Source organism: Centropristis striata, chromosome 5, assembly GCF_030273125.1.
Source record: "Centropristis striata isolate RG_2023a ecotype Rhode Island chromosome 5, C.striata_1.0, whole genome shotgun sequence".
Classification (NCBI taxonomy): Eukaryota; Metazoa; Chordata; class Actinopteri; order Perciformes; family Serranidae; genus Centropristis; species Centropristis striata.
The window spans coordinates 8,629,990-8,655,069 of record NC_081521.1 but is presented as its reverse complement, the minus strand read 5'-3'; the positions used below and the strand labels follow the sequence as shown (position 1 = coordinate 8,655,069).

The window sequence follows — 25,080 nt, the reverse complement described above, 5'->3', positions numbered from 1 at the left end:
TTAGTTTTAATGAGTTTTTAGAGTGAGTTTGCTAGTTTTAATTAGTTTTTATTTTTTGGAAAATGCTTAGTTTTAGTTTAGTTTTTATTAGTTTTAGTGTCAGTTTTAGTTTTTTTGTAATGGGGTATTTGTTGGGTGCCAGATTCAATAAGGTCACAATAAATGTTGCCTTTATTTCCTTCGTCTGATCCATCTCAGCCCCAATAAGTTTATTAAGTCATAAAACCAGATAGATGAAATAGATTTCATATCAACCAAAAAGGTTTACGTATGAAAAAAGTTGACAAAGACAAAAACGAAGGACATTTTCACTATAATTTTTGTTGGTTTTAGTTAGTTTTGTAACCACAGAATACAGTTTCAGTTAGTTATCATTTTTTTTAAAACTCTTGTTTTTATTTTTATTTCAGTTAACAAAATCAGTTTTTTCAATTCTAGTTTCCGTTATTTTCGTTCACTATAATAACCTTGATACATACATCAAGCATGCATGTTGATTGTTTAAGTTGTGAACAATGTGATATAACTGTGCAATGCAGGTTCCTGATGGAGCAACAGTGGCACTGGTGCCCAGAAACACCAAGAATCACCTCCACGACAGCCACGACTACATGCCTGGAGAGAGTGAGTCTCCTGCACTTCTCTGTGGATTGTATACATGCAAGAGATTTATATTTATAACGTTACATTTATCAGATGTGAACAGATCTGAAAAGGAACTTTTCAAAAGATTTGTTGGACAGCGCCATACACTGTATAAAATACGTGGAGTTAGCCCCCCATTGTCGACTCCAAGTGCATCTCAGTAAATTAGAATATGACAGAAAAATGTATTTATGTCAGTAATTCAATTCAAAAAGTGGAAATAACACATTATATAGATCCATTACACACATAATCAAACATTTAATGTATTCATTTATTTAATTTCTTCTAATTATAATGTTTATGGCTTACATTTAATGAAGACCTAAAATTCAGTGTCTCCAAAAAAAAATTACAAAATACCAATTCAGGCTTAACATTTTATGGTAAATAATATATTTTGAGAAGCGAAACATATATATACACACACATATACATATATATATGAAAGCATTCAAAAACCAAAATGTTAATTATTAATTTTTTTATAAATAAACAAAATGCAAAGTGAGTGAACAGAAGAAAAATCTTAATCAAATCAATATTTGGTGTGACCACCCTTTGTCTTCTAACCAACATCAATTCCTCTAGGCATTTTTTGACCTGCCTAAGACTTTGCACAGTACTATATATATATATATATATATATATATATATATATATATGAAGAACAGTAGGAAACATTTTTTTACAACTTCACCTGAACACACACTGTTGACAGATGTGAGTTGTGTATAAGTGAATGTTGATCTTCATGTGTTTGTTGAACAGTGTGTTAATAACCAGGGGAGGTCACTGTTTGACTGGCTATAGCTACGCTAGTGTCAGTGAGAAGCTCAGAGTCAGTTATAAAGGTAGTTGTAATATAGAAGAGAGACTGACAATACTATTGAATGTATACTTGAATTATCTTTGGGCCATGAGGTACTTGAGTATTTCCATTTTATGTAACTTTTTACTTCTACTCCACTACATTTTGAGGCAGATATTGTACTTTTTACTCCACTACATTTAGCTTACAGCTTTAGTTACTTTTCAGGTCGAGATTTGACATGAAAAACATGACAGTGAAGTGAATAAAGTAACATTTGTTTAAATTAAACCTCATAACAGTATTTAAATACATAATGCATCAATAATAATAATAATAATCCAAAAAATACCAACTTTTAAGGTGAAATTAAGCATTATTTGTGTGTTTTTTTTAAGGCCGACATAAATATTCAATCAATATCACTTTTAAATGTTCCAGTTGGTATTTTGCATACATATATATATACATAAAAAAGACACTGAGCCTCCACTATATCCTTGCTCTGACCCTAGACTATAGATCCAGAAACTTCATTTCCTCATCTTGATTGCCTACTTACAAAAAAACTAAGGGGAAATGGTCCAATGACTGTGCAAGATGGGCAATTGGCCATTTGATATACAAATTAGAAGGTCAAAAACTCAAAATTTTGCTTGGGAACCATTTTTTTTGGACTCAGCACCCTTGATATATGTAAGGTAGGCCGGTTCCTGACTTGTACCCATAAATGCTCCTCACTTCTTATAGGAGGCCTTTATTCTGAAATCCGTCTAGACTAGTAAAGGATCTAAATACTCCTTTCTCTTGCCAGAGACCCCCATGCTGGATGACGGGGAGGAGGGAGGAGTGAGGCTGTGGCATCTGGTGAAAGCCAGCGAGGAGTCGGAGCTGCCCAAACACAGGAGAGGCAGTGTGAGGGAGCGAGGAGGCGAGAGGGCCAAGGCCATCCCTGAGATCTACCTCACACGCCTGCTCTCCATGAAGGTAAACATGTGTCAGGGTGCTGCTCATGCACTCACATTTGAAAAGTCTTTGCACACCTAAGTTGAATAGATGGCCATCAAAAAAAATGTTACAAAGCAACAATAGTCTTCCAGACCAGCGTGAGTCCCCAGAGTCCAGATAGAGTCCATACAAAACCGAGCCCCAGTGGCCTGCAAAATGAATAAATGGACAGATGTAATTATAATAACATTGATACACTGCAAAAAAAAAGCCAACTTGTATTTTTTTGCCTAAAACAGTGATTTAAGTTGGTAAAACTTGGAAATATTAATTATTGACATTTAGGGCAATTATGTAAGTTAGCACAACAAAGGAAGCCAGTTGTCTGCTCAAAAACAAGTTGGTGAGTTGTTGTTACTTATATCTTTAAGTTGGGGTTCACAACAAGGGACAATAGTTCTGATAACTCTTATTTCTTTGTTGTGAAATGCGGGAAAGCGGTGAAATTCGGTCATTAGCGAAAGCTAGCGGCTAACTGATGCTAGCGGCGCTGCTTGTTACAGCTACAAGAGTAGCCATTAGCGTATCAATGCTAACTCAAAATTGTGGTCGCAGCATTAGCTGACATTTCATAGCAGCATTACAATTGTGCCAATTCAGCACATTGCAGAAGTTAGCAGTTATTACAATGTAAAATTATAAGTTCAAAAATCTGAATTCAGAGTTGAGCAAACTCAAAAACAAAACTTTAAATATTTAGTTTAATTGTCCAACTTAAAATTTTATCGAAGTTTGTTGCCTTGAAATTTTGAGTTCACCCAACTTTTCTTTTTTTGCAGTGTAGTAGGGCTGGGCGATATATCAGTATAAAAAATATATTGATATATTTTTAAATGTGATATGGAATTAAACCATATATCGATATAGTTTTTAAAAAAAAGTCTTTCTTTATATATAAATGCATTTAAAAAACATTTGTATATACATACAATTTATTACATTGTTGTCTAAATCAGCTATTCTCAACCTTGGGGTCGGGACCCCAATTGGGGTCGCGAGATGATTTCTGGGGGTCGCCAAATCATTTTGGAAGTCAGTTCTGTCTCCACTGTGTTAAAGTGTTCATGTGTTAATGTGATTTAGTCTTTTTGTGTGTGTTTTTTGTCATTTTGTGTCTCTTTTTGGTCATTTTGTGTCTTTTTTGGTCATTTTGTGGGTTTTTTTGGTCATTTTGTGTCTTTTTTGGGTCATTTTGTGCCTTTTTTTGGTCATTTTATGTCTTTTTTGGACATTTTGTGCCTTTTTTTGGTCATTTTGTGTCTTTTTTGTCATTTTGTGTCTGTTTTTTGTAATTTTGTGTCTTTTCTGGTCATTTTGTGTCTTTTTTTGGTCATTTTGTCTTTTTTTGATCATTTTGTGGTCAATTTGTGTCTTTTTTGGTCATTTTGTTTCCTTTTTTTGGTCATTTTGTGTCTTTTTTTTGTTCATTTTGTTTCTTTTTTGGGTCATTTTGTGCTTCATTATTTGTCCAAAATTTGTTGTATCAACTGAGTTTGTATGATCTGAACTGTGCATGTGAGATTGTGTTCAGTGAGCGGGGGTCGCGGACAACATGCATGTTAAATTGGGGGTCGCTACTCAAAAAGGTTGAGAACTACTGGACTAGATCACCATCTTTGGAGAAGAAGTCCTACTTGGCTGTGTGAATGTGTGTGTGCCTAATGTGTAGAGATCTGTTGTTGTTGTTGTTGTTCTAATTGTTCTAATCCTTTCCCTCTACCTGCTCCTTCTCAGGGCACGCTGCAGAAGTTCGTGGATGATTTATTCACTGCCATCCTCAGCACCAGTCGTCCTGTACCTCTGGCTGTCAAATACTTCTTTGACTTGTTGGATGAGCAGGCTCTGCAGCACAACATCACCGACCCTGAGACCATCCACATCTGGAAAACCAACAGGTAGCCAGCAGCAGCCGACACAAGGTCTGCATGTCAGGAGGCAGAACTGGGCCCAGGCCAGCTTCTGGAGGGCCCACATGTCTTGTGTTTATAAAGCCTCTCCACACAGAACATATGGACAACAGCTCTGCCCTACAAACTCTAACTGCACTAACTACAGCTTTGGTCCAAATGAACTCCTTCATGTCTGTTTTATCTTGTGACAAAGTTTTAGATTTCAATTTTGCTTAAATTCAGAGAAATAATGTAACGTAAAAATTACAGTAACTACAAAATCCAACTCAAACCAAAGCAGACACAGTAACTGCACTTACCAGGGTCTGCTTTGTAAAAATATAAATATACAAATTTATACATTAAACCAAATCAGAGTGCAGCCTTGAATTTCTTCATTGTGTTGACTAGTGAAGACAATAATAATAGACATTCTAAGTTTATTTGATAGGGTAATGAATATCTAGATAGTGATTAAGTGAAAAAGTGAGATAAAATTATATTAAGACTAAAATATAACATTACTTTATAGTATTAAGTCTAAAATACACAAATCTTTGAATAGAGTTATTAAACACTTGTAGAGAATAGAATAGAGTCTTTATTGTCATTGCACGGTAGTATAAAAAAATACGTTAGCACAATGAAATTGATGCACAGCTCTCCCGTCAGTGCAAAAAAGATAAATATTAAATAAATAACCAAACAGGGCATACACCCATCAAACAAAGAAACAAAAAAAGGACACTACACACAAATCACAAAGTAAGAAGAAGAAGATTACTTTATTGGGGAAATTCAACCTCTGCATTTAACCCATCCTTTTTTTACACACAAGTGAACACACCATGCGCCTGGGGGTTAGGTGCCTTGCTCAAGGGCACGTCAGTCCTAGTCAGTACCGGGATTCGAACCGGTGACTCTCCAGTTACAAGCCCTAATTTAACATGCATCTTGTCCGCGACCCCCACTCACTGAACAGAATCTCACATGCACAGCCCAGATCACCCTAAAAAGAAACAAAATGACCAAAAAAAGTAAACAAAATGATCAAAAAAGACACAAATTGACCCAATAAAGACACAAAATTACCCCAAAAAGACACAAAATGACCAAAAAAATAAACAAAATAACCCCCCAAAGAAAAAATGACCAAAAAAAGGAAGCAAAATGACCAAAAAAGACACAAAATAACAAAAAAAAATACAAAATGACAAAAAAAAACACTAAATGACCAAAAAAAGTCACAAAATGACCAAAAAAAGACACAAATTGACCAAAAAAGACACAAAATGACCAAAAAAAGACACAAATTGACCAAAAAAATAAACAAAATAACCCCCTCAAAGAAAAAATGACCAAAAAAAGGAAACAAAATGATCAAAAAAGACACAAATTGACCCAATAAAGACACAAAATGACCCCAAAAAGACACAAAATGACCAAAAAAATAAACAAAATAACCCCCCAAAGAAAAAATGACCAAAAAAAGGAAGCAAAATGACCAAAAAAGACACAAAATAACAAAAAAAAAATACAAAATGACAAAAAAAACACAAAATGACCAAAAAAAACATAAAATGACCAAAAAACCCACAAAATGACCAAACACTATAACACATTAACACATGAACACTTTAACACAGTGGAGACAGAGCTGACTTCCAAAATGATTGTCGACCCCCAGAAATCATCTCGCAACCCCAATTGAGGTCCCGACCCCAAGGTTGAGAACAGCTGCTGTAAGGGACTGCAAACAGAGACACGTGGCAAAGCTGCAAATGATTGCGAACACAGCACACAAACATTGCGCACAAAACATTGCACTTCTGATCAGGAAAAAAAGAGAAAAGGAAAGACCTATTGTAAATATATTTATAACAAAATCAATTTGTAAATGTGTATTCACTGAAAACTAAATATAAAAGCTGAAAGAAGACAACAACATTGTAGTTACTGCACTCTGTTTGTGCATTACTATTAGAACCTTTTACAGCAAAACCAGAGTGCAGTAAATACATTTTTGGGGTCAAAGGTAAAATAAATCGTCATGATTTTTGAGCGTAAAAATGACATCATCAATACATGTAGAAATAAGTGTCATATCACTTAACATCTATTTTTGGTAATTTTGTGTCTTTTTTGATCATTTTTACATCAATTTTTGGTAATTTTGTGTCCTCAAATCAATCGTCATGATTTTTAAGCATAAAAATGACATCAGTACATGTAGAAATAAGTGTCATATCACACATCTACCTATAACCCATTTGGCTGGCCAGTTAAAACACGTTAAAAACCTTTAAAGCAGTTTTTCTCAGTTTAACCCTTTGTGTAGTTACTGCAGTTAGAATTGATTACATGGTTTCACTATGGCCGAATGTTAAGATATATTTGAATGAGCTTTACCAGTACTTTTTGTGTTATTATTTATTTGACACAATGTCAAAACTGTCTTTTTAAAGAATGTTTTCAACAAAACTTTGTCTACACATTGCACCTAATCAGTGGACGGCCGTTTTCATGTCTTTCCAACCAGTTTACCGCTGCGGTTCTGGATCAATATCCTAAAAAACCCACAGTTCATCTTTGACGTGCAGACCTCAGACCATGTGGATGCTGTGCTGTCTGTCATCGCCCAGACCTTTATGGATTCCTGCACCATTGCTGACCACAAACTGGGACGGGTGAGCTAATTACTTAATCTGATTTTTGTTCCTGGTCCATTTTACTCTCTGCAGTATATGTATGCAAGTCCTGCATCTCTATGGAAACAGCTCCATCATGCTAAAAGGAGGGAGAACTCAAAATGTCTTGTGTGCAGTATAACACATTCAAAAAAAACATAAAAGAGGTAAAAGTTGAATTTCTTTGATAATAAGTTATACAAAAATTGGAATGAAATATAAACTGTATATACAACATTTTCCCAGTTCCCACAATATTGGAAAAACAATGGGCTCTATTCTATTAAGACATATTGAACCATTTCCATTTTTACAACCTCTACATACAACCTTGCTTGTCCTCTCCTCTCTGCTCTGTGTAAACAGCCTGCAGTTCAGTCCAAGTTTCACTGTATTTTTTCCTGTTCATCTGAGCTTAGCTGTTTGTGGCTTCCTATTTGCACTGAAGAGCTCAGAATTAACTGTTTCTATAAAATCCGGTTTGTGCAAATGGTTTATTTTTCATTTTTTTGTTGACATTTTTAAATAAGATTAAATGAAATGAAAATATTTTGATATAATGAGACTATTTTTAGCGTAAATTTGGTGATTTTTCATGGTGGAAACATTCACACATGATGCGTTCAAGGACCATCAGAAATTTGTGAATCTGACAATAACTTTTTAAGTTTTTACAGCTGCTGCCAGTGATAAATGATGTAATTTTGGCTTTTTTATTTATTTATTTTTTTCAAAAATCCAAAACACTACTACTAGCACAACAGATTAAAATCATAGTACTGCATTACACAGTAATCCAAAAATAACATGACTCTGAAGAGTACATTGATATCATATCTCTATAAATGGAAGGAAATCCAAATAATAAATCATTTGATACTAGGATGCTGGCTTTAACGGGCCCTCAAGCTGTGTTCTGTCCCACAAGCCCACTTAAATCAACAAAGCTCTATACAGCCTGTTTTATGTGATGTATTATTCAGGACACGTTTCTCCATTTGTCTTCCTTTCGCAGGACTCTCCCATCAACAAGTTGCTGTACGCCAGAGACATCCCGCGCTACAAACAGATGGTGGAGAGGTAAGAATATGGCAGCCAGTTGCCCCAGTGACCTCAGGCATGAAAAACATTGTGCAGGAGAGAGGAGAGAGGGAAGGAGGAAGGAGGCCGAGGACAATCTGTCAGTGGCAGACAGAGGGTAGACTGAGCCTGCAGGGCTTCCATGCATGGATGGTCTGAGAGCAGACTGCTGCACTTACTGCTGTCTGCTGCATATTAAACCGAGCACATTATACTGCTGATGCATTACAGCTTTGCTTGATAAGATTTTATGGAACAGATATGACTGTTTGATCAGCCTCATTAGTCTGATCTGAATTATAAATAGTCAGACGGCTTAGGATCAGATTTAAGAAGAAAGGGGACACGTCGGACAAAAGCACCACACTTTTTCCACATGCTCTCTATCACCATAAGTTTCCATTTTTGGTGGGAGCCACTTCATCAAGATTGTGGATCGGACATGGCAGCCATATAAAGTCTATGAGAACCAATATATCTTCCAAGCCACTTAGAAGGTCAATCTGGGTGTCAAAATCTACATTTTCTGTTGGAAAAAATGTATATACAAGATCTGACATGAGATGAAAGCTTTACCTTGATTTTTTTGAGCAGTGTACATGGCAGCTAATCCTCACTCTCCCGTGAACATTGATTCCAAACATTTTCAACTCAGGATTCCCTGCTGCAGCACTTGAAGACCAGTCTGGGTGAAAATGAACATATCTATTTGATCAAATAATCATCTAGTGATGTTCTCAATAGCTTTAAATGATTCCTTGACCCAGAAAATTTAGATTTTGACACCCAGATTGACCTTCTGAGTGGCTTGGAAGATATACTGGTTCTCATAGATTTTATATGGCTGCCATCTCCAATCTGTAATCTTGATGAAGTGGCTCCTACCAAAAATTTAAACCTATGGTGATAGAAAGCATGTGGAAAAAATGTGGTGCTTTTGCCCGACGTGTCCCCTTTATTTAGCTAAGACACCTGACTAAAAGGAGACGGTGCACGTCTTTTAGAAATGGTAAATATTATTATCAACATCAGTGACTGCACTGCAAAAAAGGTGCGTCTAAAAACACTAAATCTGAGGGAAATGATCTTGCTGCATGGACAGATAATTACACTTGACAGGTTTTCTTAGATTAAGATTATTAAATCTAGAAATAAGCATGTTGTACGTTTAGAATAAGGAATTAACTCTTAAAACAAGATAAATTAAAGCTGCAAGCAGTGATGAACTGGCCCGAGCAGAGTGACCTGATGATTATTTGTTTCTTACCAAGATAAAACAAACTTTATATTTAGAAGTGTTGGATATTTTAACGTGTTTTAAGAGTTAATTTCTTATTTTAAGCGTTCAACTTTACACTATAATCTTATTTGTAATTTAATAAATCTTGTCAAGGTAAATCATCTGTCCATGCAGCAAGATCATTTCCCTCAGATTTACTGTTTTATCTTGTTTTTAGACACACCTTTTTTACAGTGTGATGATTGCTGGCTTAAAGATTGCTGTGATGTCACAGTGTACTTAAAGTGTGGTCTGTACACAATGATGTCACTGCTGGCTTTTGTGAGGTGCAGCCAGAGGAGGTCAGTGCAACAAGACGTTTCAGCTTGGTGTTATTCTCCTGAAGTTAGTCTATGAGCTCTATGTAAAAGATCTATTGCACATGGTGCAAGTACATTTATGGCATGTGTAACTCCCTTTTGTACGGTGGCCCTGAGAGCTCACAGCATTGCAACTTAAGAAAACACAATGCAAATACACAAAACACAAGCAAACTGAGAAAACATCTTCATCAATTTGACAACACAAGGGCAGCATTTAGAAAACGTGGCAAAAAGCCAAAACTGTTAAAAATGTTGCTCTCTTTTTCTCATCCTTCTTCTTGTTGTCATCTGCTCATAACTTCACTGACTTTCACTGTACATGCTGCTGTCAATAGCCTCCATTTTTACCTCCGAACCTTCACCTCCGAGAACTGACAAACAAAATAAAAATAAAAAATTTGGATCTTAGCAAAAAATCAGACAAACTGGAGAAGCAAGCAGGTTTCTGTCTCCACCTTCTCCCAGTCCTCTGTCCCATTAACAACTCCTTCACATGCTCCACATCCCTGTGTGTGTAATAGGAATGTCCACATAAATCCTCAGCCTGAGTTAATTATTTTCTCTGATTTCAAAAGCAGTCCCTGCAGGCTGTGTTGCTTGATAAATGAGTTAATGTATGAGTGATTCAATGATTAAAGACAGACTGCTCTCTGTATGTAAATGTTTCCATGCGTGCAGTAATGTCACTGCAACAAATATGGAGGGATATTTAAGCAGTAAAAGTAAAATCTTGACAGAGGAAACAGAGATAATAACAGATCACTACATATTTATTGGACAAACACTTTATATGTTAAAAGAATTAGAAAAGTATTTCAAGTATAGAAGTAGTATCTGTAGTCAAGTTGATTTTTTTCAGCAATAATTGCATGCAGTTCTTCCATTCTTTTCTATACATTACACTAGGGCTGGGTGATATGGACCGAAAGTCATATCCTGATATATTTTGGCTGAATATCAATCTATATCCCGATATTTTTATCGCAAAGTGAGCGCAAATGTTCAGTCAAAGCCAAATATGGCATGTCACAAGTAGTTTTATTGAAACTGTTTATTTAAGTGAACATAAACACTGTATAACAACAGGAGTACCTTCTTTTTTTTTAAAGTTCAAAGTTCCATAAAGTGCACATTTAAATAAAAAATATCTTTAAAAAAATAGCCTATGAAATAATAGGCCAATCTTTTTCTGAAAAAAATATTTATATGAGAAAAGAATAACGAACATTACAAAATAACTAAATATGACAAACCCTAGTAAGGGCAGCATTTATGTATAAAAGAAAAATAGGTAACACTTTACAATAACCAACTAAGTAATTTTTATAGATGATTTATAAAACAGTTATTAACCATTTACAAAGTGCTATACATATTTAATATTTAAATGTTTTCAACCAATTTCTTAAATCATTTCAAAATCATTAACATATTTAATATGGTGTTAAAAATGTTATTTAGTTTTAATTTAATTATTTATTAATGGTAAATAACTATAAACGTACATTAATATACCATCTATTTGCCCTTTATATATGATTTAGTTTAACATGAATAACTTATGTATTTACCATTCTAAATGGCCTGTATACGGTTTATAAATGATGATTAAACATTAATAAACTATTTGTTTACCATTTATAAATGATGGTTATTGTAAAGCAGGGGTGTCAAACTCTCAAATTTGGCCCACAGTGTAATTTTATTTGGCCCGCGAGGCAATACCAAATTATTATATAATTATTGTACTATAAAAGCTGACCCGCCGATATTATACGGCGCATTTACCGCTAATACTACAAATCCCACAATGCCCTGCTGTTGTTTTGGCGCGTCAATCAGGACAGGACCCAGAAACGCTCCTCTGTGACAGTCGTCATAGCAACCTCAAGCTAGAGCTGTCTCCGAGCTACCCCTGATGGCGAAAAATGGCGAAAAGAAAGGCAGAATTTATTAACCTGTTGAAAAAGTTTATTTTGATATTTAAATCAGAAGGATGCAAATAGAAAAGAGGCATACGATTTTTATTTGATTGTTATTTAATAAATTAATGACATTGATGTGTTTTTTATTTGAAATTTGATTTGCATGTCTGCACTATTTAGTTATATATTGTATGTTGATAAGTGTTGCTGGTTCCATATTTAATGTTAAAGCAAAACATGTTTGGTATATATTAAAAGGTTTATTTGTTCAATGTTGGCCCGCGATTTAATTCAAGTTTTAAATTTTGGCCCATTGTGTATTTGAGTTTGACACCCCTGTTGTAAAGTGTTACCAAAAAAAATTTAACTATATCGATATATGCGATATGGTCTAATTCCGTATGACATTTAAAAATATATTGATATATTTTTTATATATCGATATATCGCCCAGCCCTACATAACACTGGTCTTTGTCTCCAGGTACTACGCAGACATCCGTCAGACCATCTCGGCCAGCGACCAGGAGATGAACTCCGCTCTAGCAGAACTCTCTCGTGTACGTTACCCGCTCTAGTTTTCCCATTTTGCAAGAATAACTTTTTTATTTTAAGGCAAGGTTGAACACATAAATCATTCCAGGTCCTGGAAGTTTCCATGTGGGTGGGTGCCTAACAAGCTACATGTGGAGTTAGAAATAAAATATGAATGGCAACCAATGCAGTTTTCATCAGCTCCTCCACCCCCTGACTGTTCCTCACCTCTTTATTTTTACTCTCGCTAAACAGAATTATGCTGCTGAGGTCAACTGCCTTGTGGCTTTACATGAGCTGTACAAGTACATCAACAAATACTATGATCAGGTGAGTAAAATACTGAAACATGTGCTTTGTACAGTATATTGTGCTGTGGTTCACATGCATCTCGACTATTGGTACAAATAATTTCATCTCTGTAAGTGCTGTTATATATATAAATACAGTACCAGTTTGTGAATATTATATGTACAGTACAGGCCAAAAGTTTGGACACACCTTCTCATTCAATGCGTTTCCTTTATTTTCATGACTATTTACATTGTAGATTCATCAAAACTATTAATGAACACATGTGGAATTATGTACTTAACAAAACAGTGTGAAATAACTGAAAACATGTCTTATATTCTAGTAAGCAAAGGGTGGTTACTTTGAGGAATCTAAAATACAAGACATGTTTTCAGTTATTTCACACTTTTTTGTTAAGTACATAATTCCATATGTGTTCATTCATAGTTTTGATGCCTTCAGTTAGAATCTACAATGTAAATAGTCATGAAAATAAAGAAAACGCATTGAATGAGAAGGTGTGTGTCCAAACTTTTGGCCTGTACTGTATGACATTAGCTAATGAAGGCAAAACGAAGCTTTGTTATCTTTTGACCCCACTAGATGACGGTCTTGGCTTTAAAAAAGGGCTTGACCAATGGGGATTGAGTGTGTTTTCAGCCCTTTGTTAACATGTTAAAAAAGTGTTTTTCCCAGTTTGACCTTTTGTGTAGTTACTGCAGTTAGACTTTGTAGGGCAGTATAAAATATTTTTATAAAATAGTTTTTGAACCGAATCGTAACCTGTGTATCTGGATGTGTAACCCTAGTGTCCACTGGTACCAACCATTCCATGATTAATTCCTATTAATTACAGCAAATTCTGTTATTGACAAGTTAACTTATTTTAATTAATTGACAGTCTGTTGATACATATTAGAGCATAATGTGACCAGAAATTACAGAAAAATACCATATTTTGCGATGTCCAAAAATGACCCCCTCGAAAAAAAGTCATACTATAATATGTAATTATAGTATGTAATTTTTGGGGGAAAAATTTTAAATGCCCGATACTCTCAAAATAGTATTATTATAGTCTGTTGATGCATGTAGTTGGGTGGCTTTTCCAGAAATTACAGAAAAACACAATATTTTGAGTTGTCCAAAATTTGAAAAAAAAGTAATGTCGATTTTGGTCAATAATAACAATAATTCATGCAAATTTAAATAAAAGTGCAATGATTTCCACAGATCATCACAGCCCTGGAGGAGGACTCCACCGCCCAGAAGATGCAGCTTGGTTACCGGCTCCAACAGATTGCTGCTGCTGTAGAAAACAAAGTCACGGACCTATGACCCAGAGGACGGGACACATGTTTCCTTTAACCTTGAAGAAGAGGACAAAGATGAGAGATGGTTCTGTCTCCTGGGGAAAAAAAAGCTAAATCTTTTCTTTTTTTAAGATGGAGACAAAGGAACATTGTGGCACATGCTGTCATTTTATCTTAAGGCCATGTTTCCTGATCCACAGGCCTGACACTAGTGAAGTGAGACTGCTCTGAAGGGGAAAATAAAGAAGAAAATGTGAAATGAAGCACAGTGAAACAAAGGAATGTCCTCTGAACTATGACTTCTCTCATGTTGCATTCAAAGGGAGAGACAATATGAAAGAGATCTTTCTGTTTTTCTTCGGTCTCTACGTGTCTCGAGGGACTTGAAAACGTGGACGAGGAGGAAAAGGGATAAAGAAGCGCTTTAATGCTTTTCTACCACGTTATGTCAAAATCTTACGTAAAGGACAAACAGATGATGACAAAGTGCCGCGCAAGCGCTTATTGGAACAATGTTTTCATTCTGCTTTTAGCTTCCTTAAATCATTTTACCAAGTCTTACTTTAATTAGCTGTGATTGGACAGTTTGGTCTTCTGTGCAAACAGGATTTTCAAAAAAAAAAAAAAAAAAGAAGGTTCACATCGCCAGGTGCCCTTTTACTGTGATTTGTAGATGCTGCCTGTAGTTTGAACTTTTGTAAAAATGTTGATTTTACTGCTACTGCTATTGTGAATGTTTCTTTTCTTAGGTAATGTTTTGCAAATTTTATCAACTTTGTAAACAATTTTTTTATGTATTACCCAAGACAATTTAACAGAAAAACCTGACTGATCCGTCCTTTTAGAAAATCCATCAAAGTAAAATCTTTCACTATATGTAGTCCATGACACCACTACTGTAATCTGTAGTATTTCAGTTTAAAAAAAAAGACCTTATCACTTATGAAAGATCAAGCCTGATATACAGGAAATAAATGCACAAATATATGAATAATGCACAAAAGAACTGAGGAATATTTATGTTTTACTGCCACTTCAGTATTTATTTCCCTTCCCCATTTTTCATTTGTTTAATATATTGGTGACAGGATGTTTTATGTGTATGATTGACAGTATTTTTCCTGAAGAATGTAGGTTGTCATAAAAAGTCCTGTTGATGGATTGTAAACCTGCAGCTGTTTCCTAAAACTTATGGTCCCATACAACCAAACATAAATGTATTTTCTCTCAGATTATGGACGCAGTGCGAGGCTGCCCACAGCGTTTGTTGTGCTCACAATTGCCGCTTTTTGCTAGATTTCATTAGGTTGAGGTTACTAAACTATATGGTTAGGTTTGGGAAAAGGTAATGGTTTCAGTAAAATAGTTATGTAACATAATGTACTTATAAAGTTACACAGGAGTTATAGTCTAGACGGATTTCAGAAAAAGGGCCTCCTATAAGAAGTGAGGAGCATTTATGGGTACAAGTCAGGAACCGGCCTACTTTACATATCTCAAGGGTGCTGAGTACAAAAAAAATGGTTCCCAAGCGAAATTTTGAGTTTTTGACCTTCTTATTTGTATATCAAATGGCCACCAAATTGCCCATCTTGCTCAATCGTTAGACCATTTTCCCCTTAGTTTTTTTGTAAGTAGGCAATCAAGATGAGGAAATTAAGTTTCTGAATCTATAGTCTAGGGTCAGAGCAAGGATATAGTGGAGGCTCAGTGTCTTTTTTATGTATATATATGTATGCAAAATACCAACTGGAACATTTAAAAGTGATATTGATTGAATATTTATGTCGGCCTTAAAAAAACACACAAATAATGCTTAATTTCACCTTAAAAGTTGGTACTTTGCATAGACAATTTTACCATTCAAGAATTCAAATTGTTTTTGGCCTAAACCATTGAAAAATGAAAATTGAAATGTTAAATATATCATTTTTTTGTCACTGCCACGGGAAGCCACTGCATGTGGCCTAAATATGGAAGAAATATCCTATCTTTATTCAAGAGCGTAGATTTTCAGTTTGAGAGCATGATTTTATTCCTTTTCAGTGACACAGCTCCTTCTGGTGCTCAGATTTATCACATTTTGTGCTCGCACACAGATTTCTGCTGCTTTCTTTCAAAATGTGTGCCTGAACTCAAAAATCACATGTTTGTGCTCACATTTCTTCTTCTTGGATGCGTGTGGACTTTAGATCTGAGCGCGCACAGCATATATTTGAATGCGAACGAAATGTTTGTGTCCAAGAAGAAGAAATGTGAGCACAGGCATGTGATTTTTGGGTTCAAGCAAACATTTTGAAAGACAGCAGCAGAAATCTGTGTGCGAGCACAAAATGTGATAAATCTGAGCTGAACTGTCCTCTTTCCCCGTAAATCACGACTGACGTAGTAGTAAAGATTGACAGCGAAGCAGAGTTTAAATGGATGATGTCACACTCGGGGCCTGTGTCGGACAAACAGCAGGAGAACAGAGTTCATGTCCCATGTGAAGACAAAAGTTAACAACTTTTTACCATCTTTTATAACGCCAGGAACCAGGAAGTGTTTTGCCCTAAGCCTAGGTCAGTGGTTTTTATAGCCTAAATTCACAGAAACCGCAGCTTTTTTTTTTAATAACCGCAAAACGTACAGTCATGGAAAAAATTATTAGACCATTGTTTTCTTCAATTTCTTGTTCATTTTAATGGCTAAATGTACATTTGTTTGGACAGATATAATGATAACAACAAAAATAGCTCACAAAAGTTTAATTTAAGAGCTGATATCTAGACATTTTCCGTGGTTTTCTTGATAATAAGCACAATCATTATCAAGAAAACCATGGAAAACGGCCAGATAACAGCTCTTAAATTAAACTGTTATGAGCTATTTTTGTTGTTATCATTATAATTGTCCAAACAAATTTACCTTTAAATGTACCAGGCATTAAAATTAACACGAAAATTAGAGAAAACAATGGTGGTTTAATAATTTTTTCCATGACTGTACATGTATGTATAATAATGTGTGTGCTATTTTTCATTGTGTATGGGAATATAAGATTTATGAAAACAGGCTGAAATATGAAGTGACTGTAAAATAAATGTTGAGTTAGATGTGCATTTCATAGATCTATTTAAATTGCTTAGATTTTTTTTATTTTTTCAGGTTTTTTCAGAGTCAGGTTTGATCTTCCATATTTCTGAGATGTCTTGGTTGTTTCTGTTTTTGGATTTTAAGTTTTTCCATGCAGCCAGAACCCAAATGATTTGTTGTCTCTTCCACAATTTAATACAACAAAGTCATGTTCTGCAATTGATATTTTATTCCCATAACTATTACTAGGACTCTTTAATATTATGGGTATTTTATTTATCACTTCTTCACACAAAGATTTCACACTGACTTAAGTTTAAAATCTGGCATTCACTTTGAAAAAAACTTGAAAGTGTTACTTTTTTTTAAAACTTTCCTTTCACTCAAGACGTTCATAAGACAATATGATTCATAAACAAAGGTGCCTGTGTTCCCTGTTGCTCTGTGAGGCCACATGTAAAAGTCTCTAACTCTTTTTTTTTTCCAATTTAATTTATTTTTTATTTATTCTGTTGCATATGTTGTAGCTTATATCATTTCCGGACAAATGATAGTAGATATGCCCCTTGTGTTTTTTAAAGATATGACCTTTGTCATTTTTTTTTTTTTACCTGATGGTGTTTCTTTTTGTCCGTTGATCTGTTCTCGAGATAGTGGTGATGAGTTCCTACAAGTCCAAATCAAATTCACTTCAGCCATCTTGAAATTCTGATAGCTTCAGTCTCTTTTTATATTTTGCATCAGTTTTAGAAACAGTAGAGAAATCAGATTTTTAATGTTGCAAGCGACTATTTTGTACATTCAAAAAACATTCTTTGCACATTAGTGTTGCTTGTGGCTTACTTGTGTATGCAAAGCTCAGTTCTGATGTTTTACCATTTTCCTGTAGATACAAACTGCTCTTAAATAATCCTGACCTTAGTGTCCTCTTACTAATTGATAGGATGAACCTAACAACAACTTTATGTGATGCAATAAAGTGGTCCCCATGTGAATGAATGTCTGGAGTTATTTTGAGATTACATCCTTTTTGGAAAGTGTTACAGTAGATCCTTGTTGTTGAGTGCATTCAACCAGCAGCAACCTCAGGGTGTCTGTTGGTGGGGTGGTTGCACACTGACCGGAAGGTCGGTGGTTCAATCCCTGACCATGGCAGCCTAGTCAAGTCAAGTCAAGTCAAAGTTTATTTATAGAGCACATTTAAAAAAAACCTCAGTTGACCAAAGTGCTGTACAGTTATTAAAATAGAATAAATCATACACAAATAGGTATAAATAAAAACAATGAAAACAATAAAATACTAAAAACAGTAAAATAAAATAGTAATAAAAACTCAATCCAAAACAGAGTTAGAGATAAAAAAGACAAATAAAAGGGTAAAAAAGAAAGCCAAGGATTCTTGCCTAGCTGGGACTGAACGCCAAGGAGAATAATTTTTTTTTGTTGAAGTATCCTTGGGCAAGATACTGAACCTGATGCTGCGTTCATCGGTGTGTGAATGAATTCCCAATGGTGGCAGGTGGCACCAGTGTGCCCTGGTAGCCTCTGCCACCAGTATGAATGTGTGTGTGAACGGGTGAGTGAGCACGTCTGTAGTGTAAAGCACTTTGGATAAAAGCGCTATATAAGTGCAGTCCATTTACTATTACCATTTTACCATTGACCAAAAACTGCTGTTCCTCAACTGGCCACTTGAGGCTGGCTTCAAAAGTGAGTCAATCCCCATAGACCCCCATGTTTAAATGCCCAAGTTTACAACAGAAATAAACACGTTTATAGCCTGGTACAAACTGTTTTAAACTGCAGTATGTATCCATGGCACTGTGTACATTTCACAAGGGCGGCAGTGGCTCAGTTGAGCAAGATACTGAACCCCAAATTGCTCCTGATGCTGCGTTCATCGGTGTGAGAATGAATTCCCAATGGTGGCAGGTGGCACCGTTTAGGGTAGCCTCTGCCACCAGTATGAATTTAATCCAAATGGCTATAATTTAGTGGTTTGATTCTGCAAACTGTCTTTTTAATTAAGAATTCCCTGTTTGAATGGGTGAATGAGCGCAGTCTGTCGTGTAAAGCGCTTTGAGTGGTCGCAAAGCCACTAGAAAAGCGATATATAAGTGCAGGACCATTTACCATGAACTTGTTTTGGGGTGTTGTTGTCTTAGAACTTTGAACTTTTCACACCGTGTTTTCAGTTCATGAAATTAATTTTGGTTTGCCTAAAATGTCTTGTTTAGCATTTAGATTTTGGAGTCAGCTGTTCATTTTTCTGATAAGAACATTTTGTTTTAAGCCTAACTAGCTAGTGCTAGCATTAGCCAATAACTTAGCTCCCCCTTTTTCAAATATGTTCAAACAAAACCAAAAAAAAAACCAATATGGCAATGGTCAAAATACAGTCCATAACCCAAAGGGTGAAGTCACAGTGATTCTGTCCAATCTATGAAAAGGATGCAGCCATTGTCAATGTCGTGAGTTACAGCCAGGCGGCAACCTCCAGGTCTGAGCAGGGAGGCAAAGCAGGAAGTGCCTTAAGCTGCATTCTACTGAAAATTCTAACAGGGGGGCGCTGACGAAGGTTGCAGAAGCATTTCGGTCCATTCATTTTTAATACAAAATGAGAAAACCTCTCACTTGATTTATTACCTCAGAATTTTTTTTAGGACAACACTATACAATCACTAGTAAAAAATCTTCTTCAAGACAATTTGATGTTAATAGTTCAAATAATGGTCCCAATTAGAAGAAAATAGAATATAAAGAATCATATGATTTGGGGCTTGACAGTTTATTTGAACGTTTTGTTCAGTAAAAATGTCTTGTTCAGTGTTTGGTTGGACTAACAGACACTCCAAGGAGTCGCTGCTCAGTTTTCTGAGGTCAGTAACGAACATTTTGTTTTTGTTTTTTGCTAGCCAAAACTAACTTCCCAGTTAATGCTCCAGTTAAAGCTAACATGAATTAGTTGCAGCTTCTCTCAGTCAGGTTGAGGTGTAGAGAGGCTGTAGTCAGTGATCAGATCCCTCTCCTCCTCCACAGTCCAGATATGGTCTGCTCCCCGTATCACACACAAGATGGAGACGCAAGATGGCGACGAGTATAACGCTGAACTCGATGCCTCAAACGGGCCACATCACGGTCATTACGTCCATTACTTATACAGTCCATGTGTGTTTTCTTCTATGACATGTCAAAATGTTTACCATAAAAAGGGCCAATCAAAAAAGGCATGTCTACAATGCATTTTAAAAAGACACATTCATTAGGGAGTAATAAGTAAGTCCAGTCTCTCCCTGTTTGTAAACACTGATGAGAATAATAAAGAATAATTGGAATAGCTTAGTGTCAGCTTGTTCATTCTCCACTTCCTGTCATCAGTGAGCAGACTGGGAACATACAGTCATGGAAAAAATTGTTAGACCACCCTTGTTTTCTTCAATTTCTTGTTTATTTTAATGCCTGGTACAACTAAAGGTACATTTGTTTTGACACATATAATAACAACAAAAATAGCTCATTAGAGTTTAACTTAAGAGCTGATATCTCGACATTTTCCATGGGTTTCTTGATAAGAATTTTGGTTATGATCAAGAATGGCTAGAATGAACCTTTAGTTGTACCAGGCATTAAAATGAACAAGAAATTGAAGAAAACAATGGTCTATTTTTATTCAAATTTTTCCATGACTGTATTTGGACCTCTCCTCTCTCAATAGCTTATAAAGTATGAACACCTGTCACACACAACTGGTTCCTAAAGCATGCATGGCCACATCCCAAACAATTACAACTGCATTATTATCCACAGATGAAAGCGTCAGAAAAATAGATATAAAGCATAACTTTTATCTGGCATCCAAAGTGTGAGTGTCATGTTACAACTGTGTGTTTGTTCTTGTGGCTGGAGGGTGATGAAATCTCAAATCGTTTATATCTGGCCACCCTTGAAAATGTTTACTGTGTGTGTGTGTGTGTGTGTGTGTGTGTGTGTGTGTGTGTGTGTGGACCAGTCTGTGTCTTAAATTAGCAGCAGCATCGTAGCAGATGAATGCAGGTCACAACTCACTCTTGACAGGGTTGGGTCAGCTAGGCCAAACTAATGGTGAGGGGAAGAGTGTGTGTGTGTGTGTGTGTGTGTGTGTGTGCGTGTGTGTTTGTGTGTGTGTGTGTTCTTGTACTTCCTACATAGTGAGGACCAGAACACGTTTTTAACCAACAGAGTGAGGACATTTTTGCAAAGTGAGGACATTTCGGCCGGTCCTCACTTCAATAAAGACTTTTTTTGAGATTTCAGACTTTGTTTTAAGGGTTAAAGGTTACATGATAATGATAATTAACTGAAACTGTATTTGTGGTTACAAAACTAACTAAAACTAGGCCTGTAAACAGGACTGAAGGGGACCGAGCCGAGTGGAGCCGTCGGGGGAGGCCAAGGTTAGCGGAGGGCACGTCGGGCGCGGCGCTGTGGGCTCAGTCTCTACACTTACCAAATGGCGTGTCTCTTGTGCTCGTGGTAGTTATAAAACATGCGACTTCCTGTAGCCAGCAGGGGGCGCGTTGACTGTGTGTCACTATTGACACGTGGGTGTGTTCTGGGCTGCATCCTAATCACGTGTGTGAAATTTGGGACAGATTGGACAATGTATGGTCAAGTTATCCATTCTCGTGTGTTATGGCGAGACGCCATATTTTGCCGCCAAGCCACGCCCACATAGTGTGACAGGCGGTAAAGATTCATATAACTTTTGATCCCACAGCCCTTGTAATGGTACTGACCAAGTTTGAAGTCCATGGGGTGAAATCTGTCGGAGGAGTTATGTAAAGTATGCAACGTGGTCATGTAATGAAAGGGGGCGTGGATAAAGCATACGGGGCGGGGCTTTCTGAAAGATTGTTATCTAGAAGTGTTAAGGGCTGGACTTTGATGAAGCATGAGATGTTTGGACCAGATTGGAGAAAGTATGGGAAAGTTATAATGATCGTGTTTTATGGCGAGACGCCATATTTTGCCGCCATGCCACGCCCACATAGTGTGACCGTCGGTAAAGCTTTTTACAGCTTTTGATCTCAAAGGCCTTGTGAGGCTACTGTCCAAGTTTGAAGAGAATTGGATGAAATCTGTAGGAGGAGTTCGTTAAAGTATGAGACCTGGAAATGGCCAAAAACGCTGACAAGTGCGATATTCAATCCAAGATGGCCGACTTCCTGTTCATTTTCGGGTATGGGTTCTTGAGACTTTTTGGTGCGTCTTCCCATGATACATGTATGTACCAAATTTCGTGTCTCTAGGTGAAAAAATCCTATATTGTGAGGCTCTTTTGAAAATTTCAAGGGGGCGCTAGTGAGTCATTTTGCAAGGTCCATTCCTGCGAATACCAGAATACGTAAATTTCACGGGAGACTATGAATAATAATAAGAAGAAGAAACGGACCAATTTCAATAGGGTCCTCGCACCGTTAGTGCTCGGTTCCTAATCATTCGAAATACAATAGGGACCTCGCAGGTCGTTGCCTGCTCGGGCCCTAATAATAAACGGACCAATTTCAATAGGGTCCTTGCACCGTTAATGGTCGGTCCCTAATAATCATTCGAAATACAATAGGGACCTCGCAGGTCGTTGCCTGCTCGGGCCCTAATGAAAAGGAAAATTTCACTGTTCCAATGACAGTCCCCACAAAGATAGAAGTACAAGAGTGTGTGTGTGTGTGTGTGTGTGTGTGTGTGTGTGTGTGTGTGTGTGTAAGCATGCATAGTATATGTAAATATGTGCATGGGTGTGAACTTGGGTTATGTGTCTTTTAAGTGTTTCCTCCAACACTACAGTAAGGAGATGTGTTGATGATAACAGTCTGCTAATGTCATGAAATATGAATTCATTATGAAGTATCAGAGGTAAAAACTGGGACAAAGACTGTGATGCAAACCTCTTTACTCACCTGATATTTCTCTCCTACTAACCCAGTGATCTAGATCCACGCAGGTGCTGCTCGGATGTCTCTCAGCGTGCACACACAAACACACACACACACACACACACACACACACACACACACACACACACACATTTCCTGCTCCTGTGGGAAGTGTTTAGTTACAGCTCTTTGAAAATGTAAATAGTAACAGCCAGCACAGGCTTTTCAGCTTAAGACTGTACCAACATTAGACAGTAATAGCAGGACACAGGCGGATGGACAAAAACTGTAACTGTACACTCTAATACGCTGCAGTATAACAGCCAAGCGAAAAATACTTTGTTGAACCTTAAAGTGTTTGAACAATCGCCATCATCCTAGCTTAGTGTTCCCCTGTGGTGGCCAGTACCCCTGTATGATATCTGAATGACACTAATTCATATCAGTACACATGAGGTTCCCCTTTACAGACATGCCCACTTTATACTTATCTTTATGCTTAATCTTAGCTGGCAATCAATAGCACGCTAGCGTTAGCAGGCTAGCAAGACCAAGACCAACTGTGCCGTTGAAAGAGACCAAGTAAAACGTTTATCATTCATTTATTTGATTTGTTTAACTGCGATGTGATTGATATGGGCTAGCTGCTTAACGCTAGCGGGCAAAGCCCAACATTACAACATGGTCTCACGGGAATCCGTGAAATAGCCACGGATTTGCTTAACTCAAAATCCGTGGAATAGCCACGGAATCACTCAAATTTCCGTGAAACTGACACGGATTTCGCTACAATGCTGTCACACCGCGTGAGGCGTCTTGTCTTGGGTTTTTTGTCTTGTGAATTTACGGTTTTATTTTGAAAAGTAACTTCTGGTTTTATTTTGAAATAGTAACTTCCCTCTCGTTTCAGGTCACTTGCCCTTCCTCCTGTGTCAGGTCTGGTGTCTTCCCTGATTCCTGATTGTTTCCACCTGTGTTCCCCTCCCCCGTGTGTGTATATAGTCTTTGTCTTCCGCTGTCCATGTTGCATGTTGTCGTTTGCGTCCAGCCCTTCACAGTCCTGTATTGAGTCAAAGTTAAGTGTCAAGTTTTATTTTCTGTATTGTCTTTCCTCTGAAACAGAGTGATTTTTTTGTTCATAGTTTTCTGGTTAAGTTTTTTATTTTTCTAAGTCAGAGTAATTTTTGTAGCATTGGTTTCCTCCTTTTGGAGTATTTTCTGTTTGATAATTTTGTAACATTGATAGAGAAGATAATTTAATAGCCTGTGTGCTTTTCCTCTTCGGAGTGATTTTTTGTTTCTAACTTTTTATAGTATTTTCCTGATAAGATCAGAGTAGGTTATTTTCCTCCTTCGGGAGCGTTTTTGGTTCTGTGTTATTTTGTGCTGTTGGTGTGTCTTCGGACTATCTAGTATTTCATAGCTTGTTGTTTTATCATTTCTGTCTACGAGAAATTCAATCAGTAAAATAAAGCCTGTCATTTCTACTGCCTATCTGCATCTGAGTCCTCTTTTTGCCCAAGCCTGACAAATGCAAGTTAATGACAGTCATAACCCGTGGCTATTCCAACATACAAAGTGATTATGTACATTCACTGAGTGACTATTTAGAAAATAAAACATATTTCTCGCTAGAAATTTGATCAAAATCCATTTTTATGCAGAAACTAAGTCAAAATATATAATTTTTTTCACTAAAAATGAGAGAACTGTCCGCCATGTTTTTTGTTCTGACCGCCTGTTGTGTCTGACCCTCTGAGACCCTTTGTTTGATTGATCGGGGGGTGTATTACGTTGATTCTGTGTCGGATTTCCTGTCTGGTGCAATCTGCTCTGTTGAGATTTACGGAGAAAATAGAAATGCTCGCACAGCGGAGCCGAGAGCCGCGGCTGGGACGCTGCTGAACAGTTTCGTGGCGCACCTGGTGAAAATGGTCTGATTGATTAGAGTGGCAGCGATAATTTTTCATGGGTTTTCTTGATAATAACCAAAATAATTATCAAGAAACCATGGAAAATGTCTAGATATCAGCTCTTAAATCTCTTATGAGCTATTTTTGTTATCATGCTATCTGTCCAAACAAATGTACCTTTACTTGTACCAGGCATTAAAATGAACAAGAAATTGAAGAAAAAAATGGTCTAATCTTACCATGACTGTACTTTACATATGACTTTTAAACTTGCTTTGGTTGGCTGGAATATCATCCAGCACTTGATCAATTTACTCTTAATAGTGCTTTATTATTGAAGTTACGTCAATACAAACAAAGACAATTTTGGACAAAAATACTAATTTTGAGTGT

General features: G+C 36.6%; 1 protein-coding gene across 1 annotated transcript in view; it reads left to right on the top strand.

Moving 5' to 3' along the window:
- The window catches only part of plxnb1a (plexin b1a), a 142,913-nt gene extending 128,321 nt beyond the window's left edge, over positions 1–14,592 (top strand). The window contains exons 31-38 of the mRNA XM_059333327.1: positions 540–624; positions 2,271–2,443; positions 4,199–4,359; positions 6,893–7,040; positions 8,056–8,120; positions 12,131–12,206; positions 12,436–12,510; positions 13,708–14,592. Of these exons, the coding sequence (XP_059189310.1) occupies positions 540–624; positions 2,271–2,443; positions 4,199–4,359; positions 6,893–7,040; positions 8,056–8,120; positions 12,131–12,206; positions 12,436–12,510; positions 13,708–13,812 (888 nt within the window). The 3' untranslated portion in view covers positions 13,813–14,592. The remainder of the gene's footprint in view (positions 1–539; positions 625–2,270; positions 2,444–4,198; positions 4,360–6,892; positions 7,041–8,055; positions 8,121–12,130; positions 12,207–12,435; positions 12,511–13,707) is intronic.
- Positions 14,593–25,080: the final 10,488 nt, after the last annotated feature.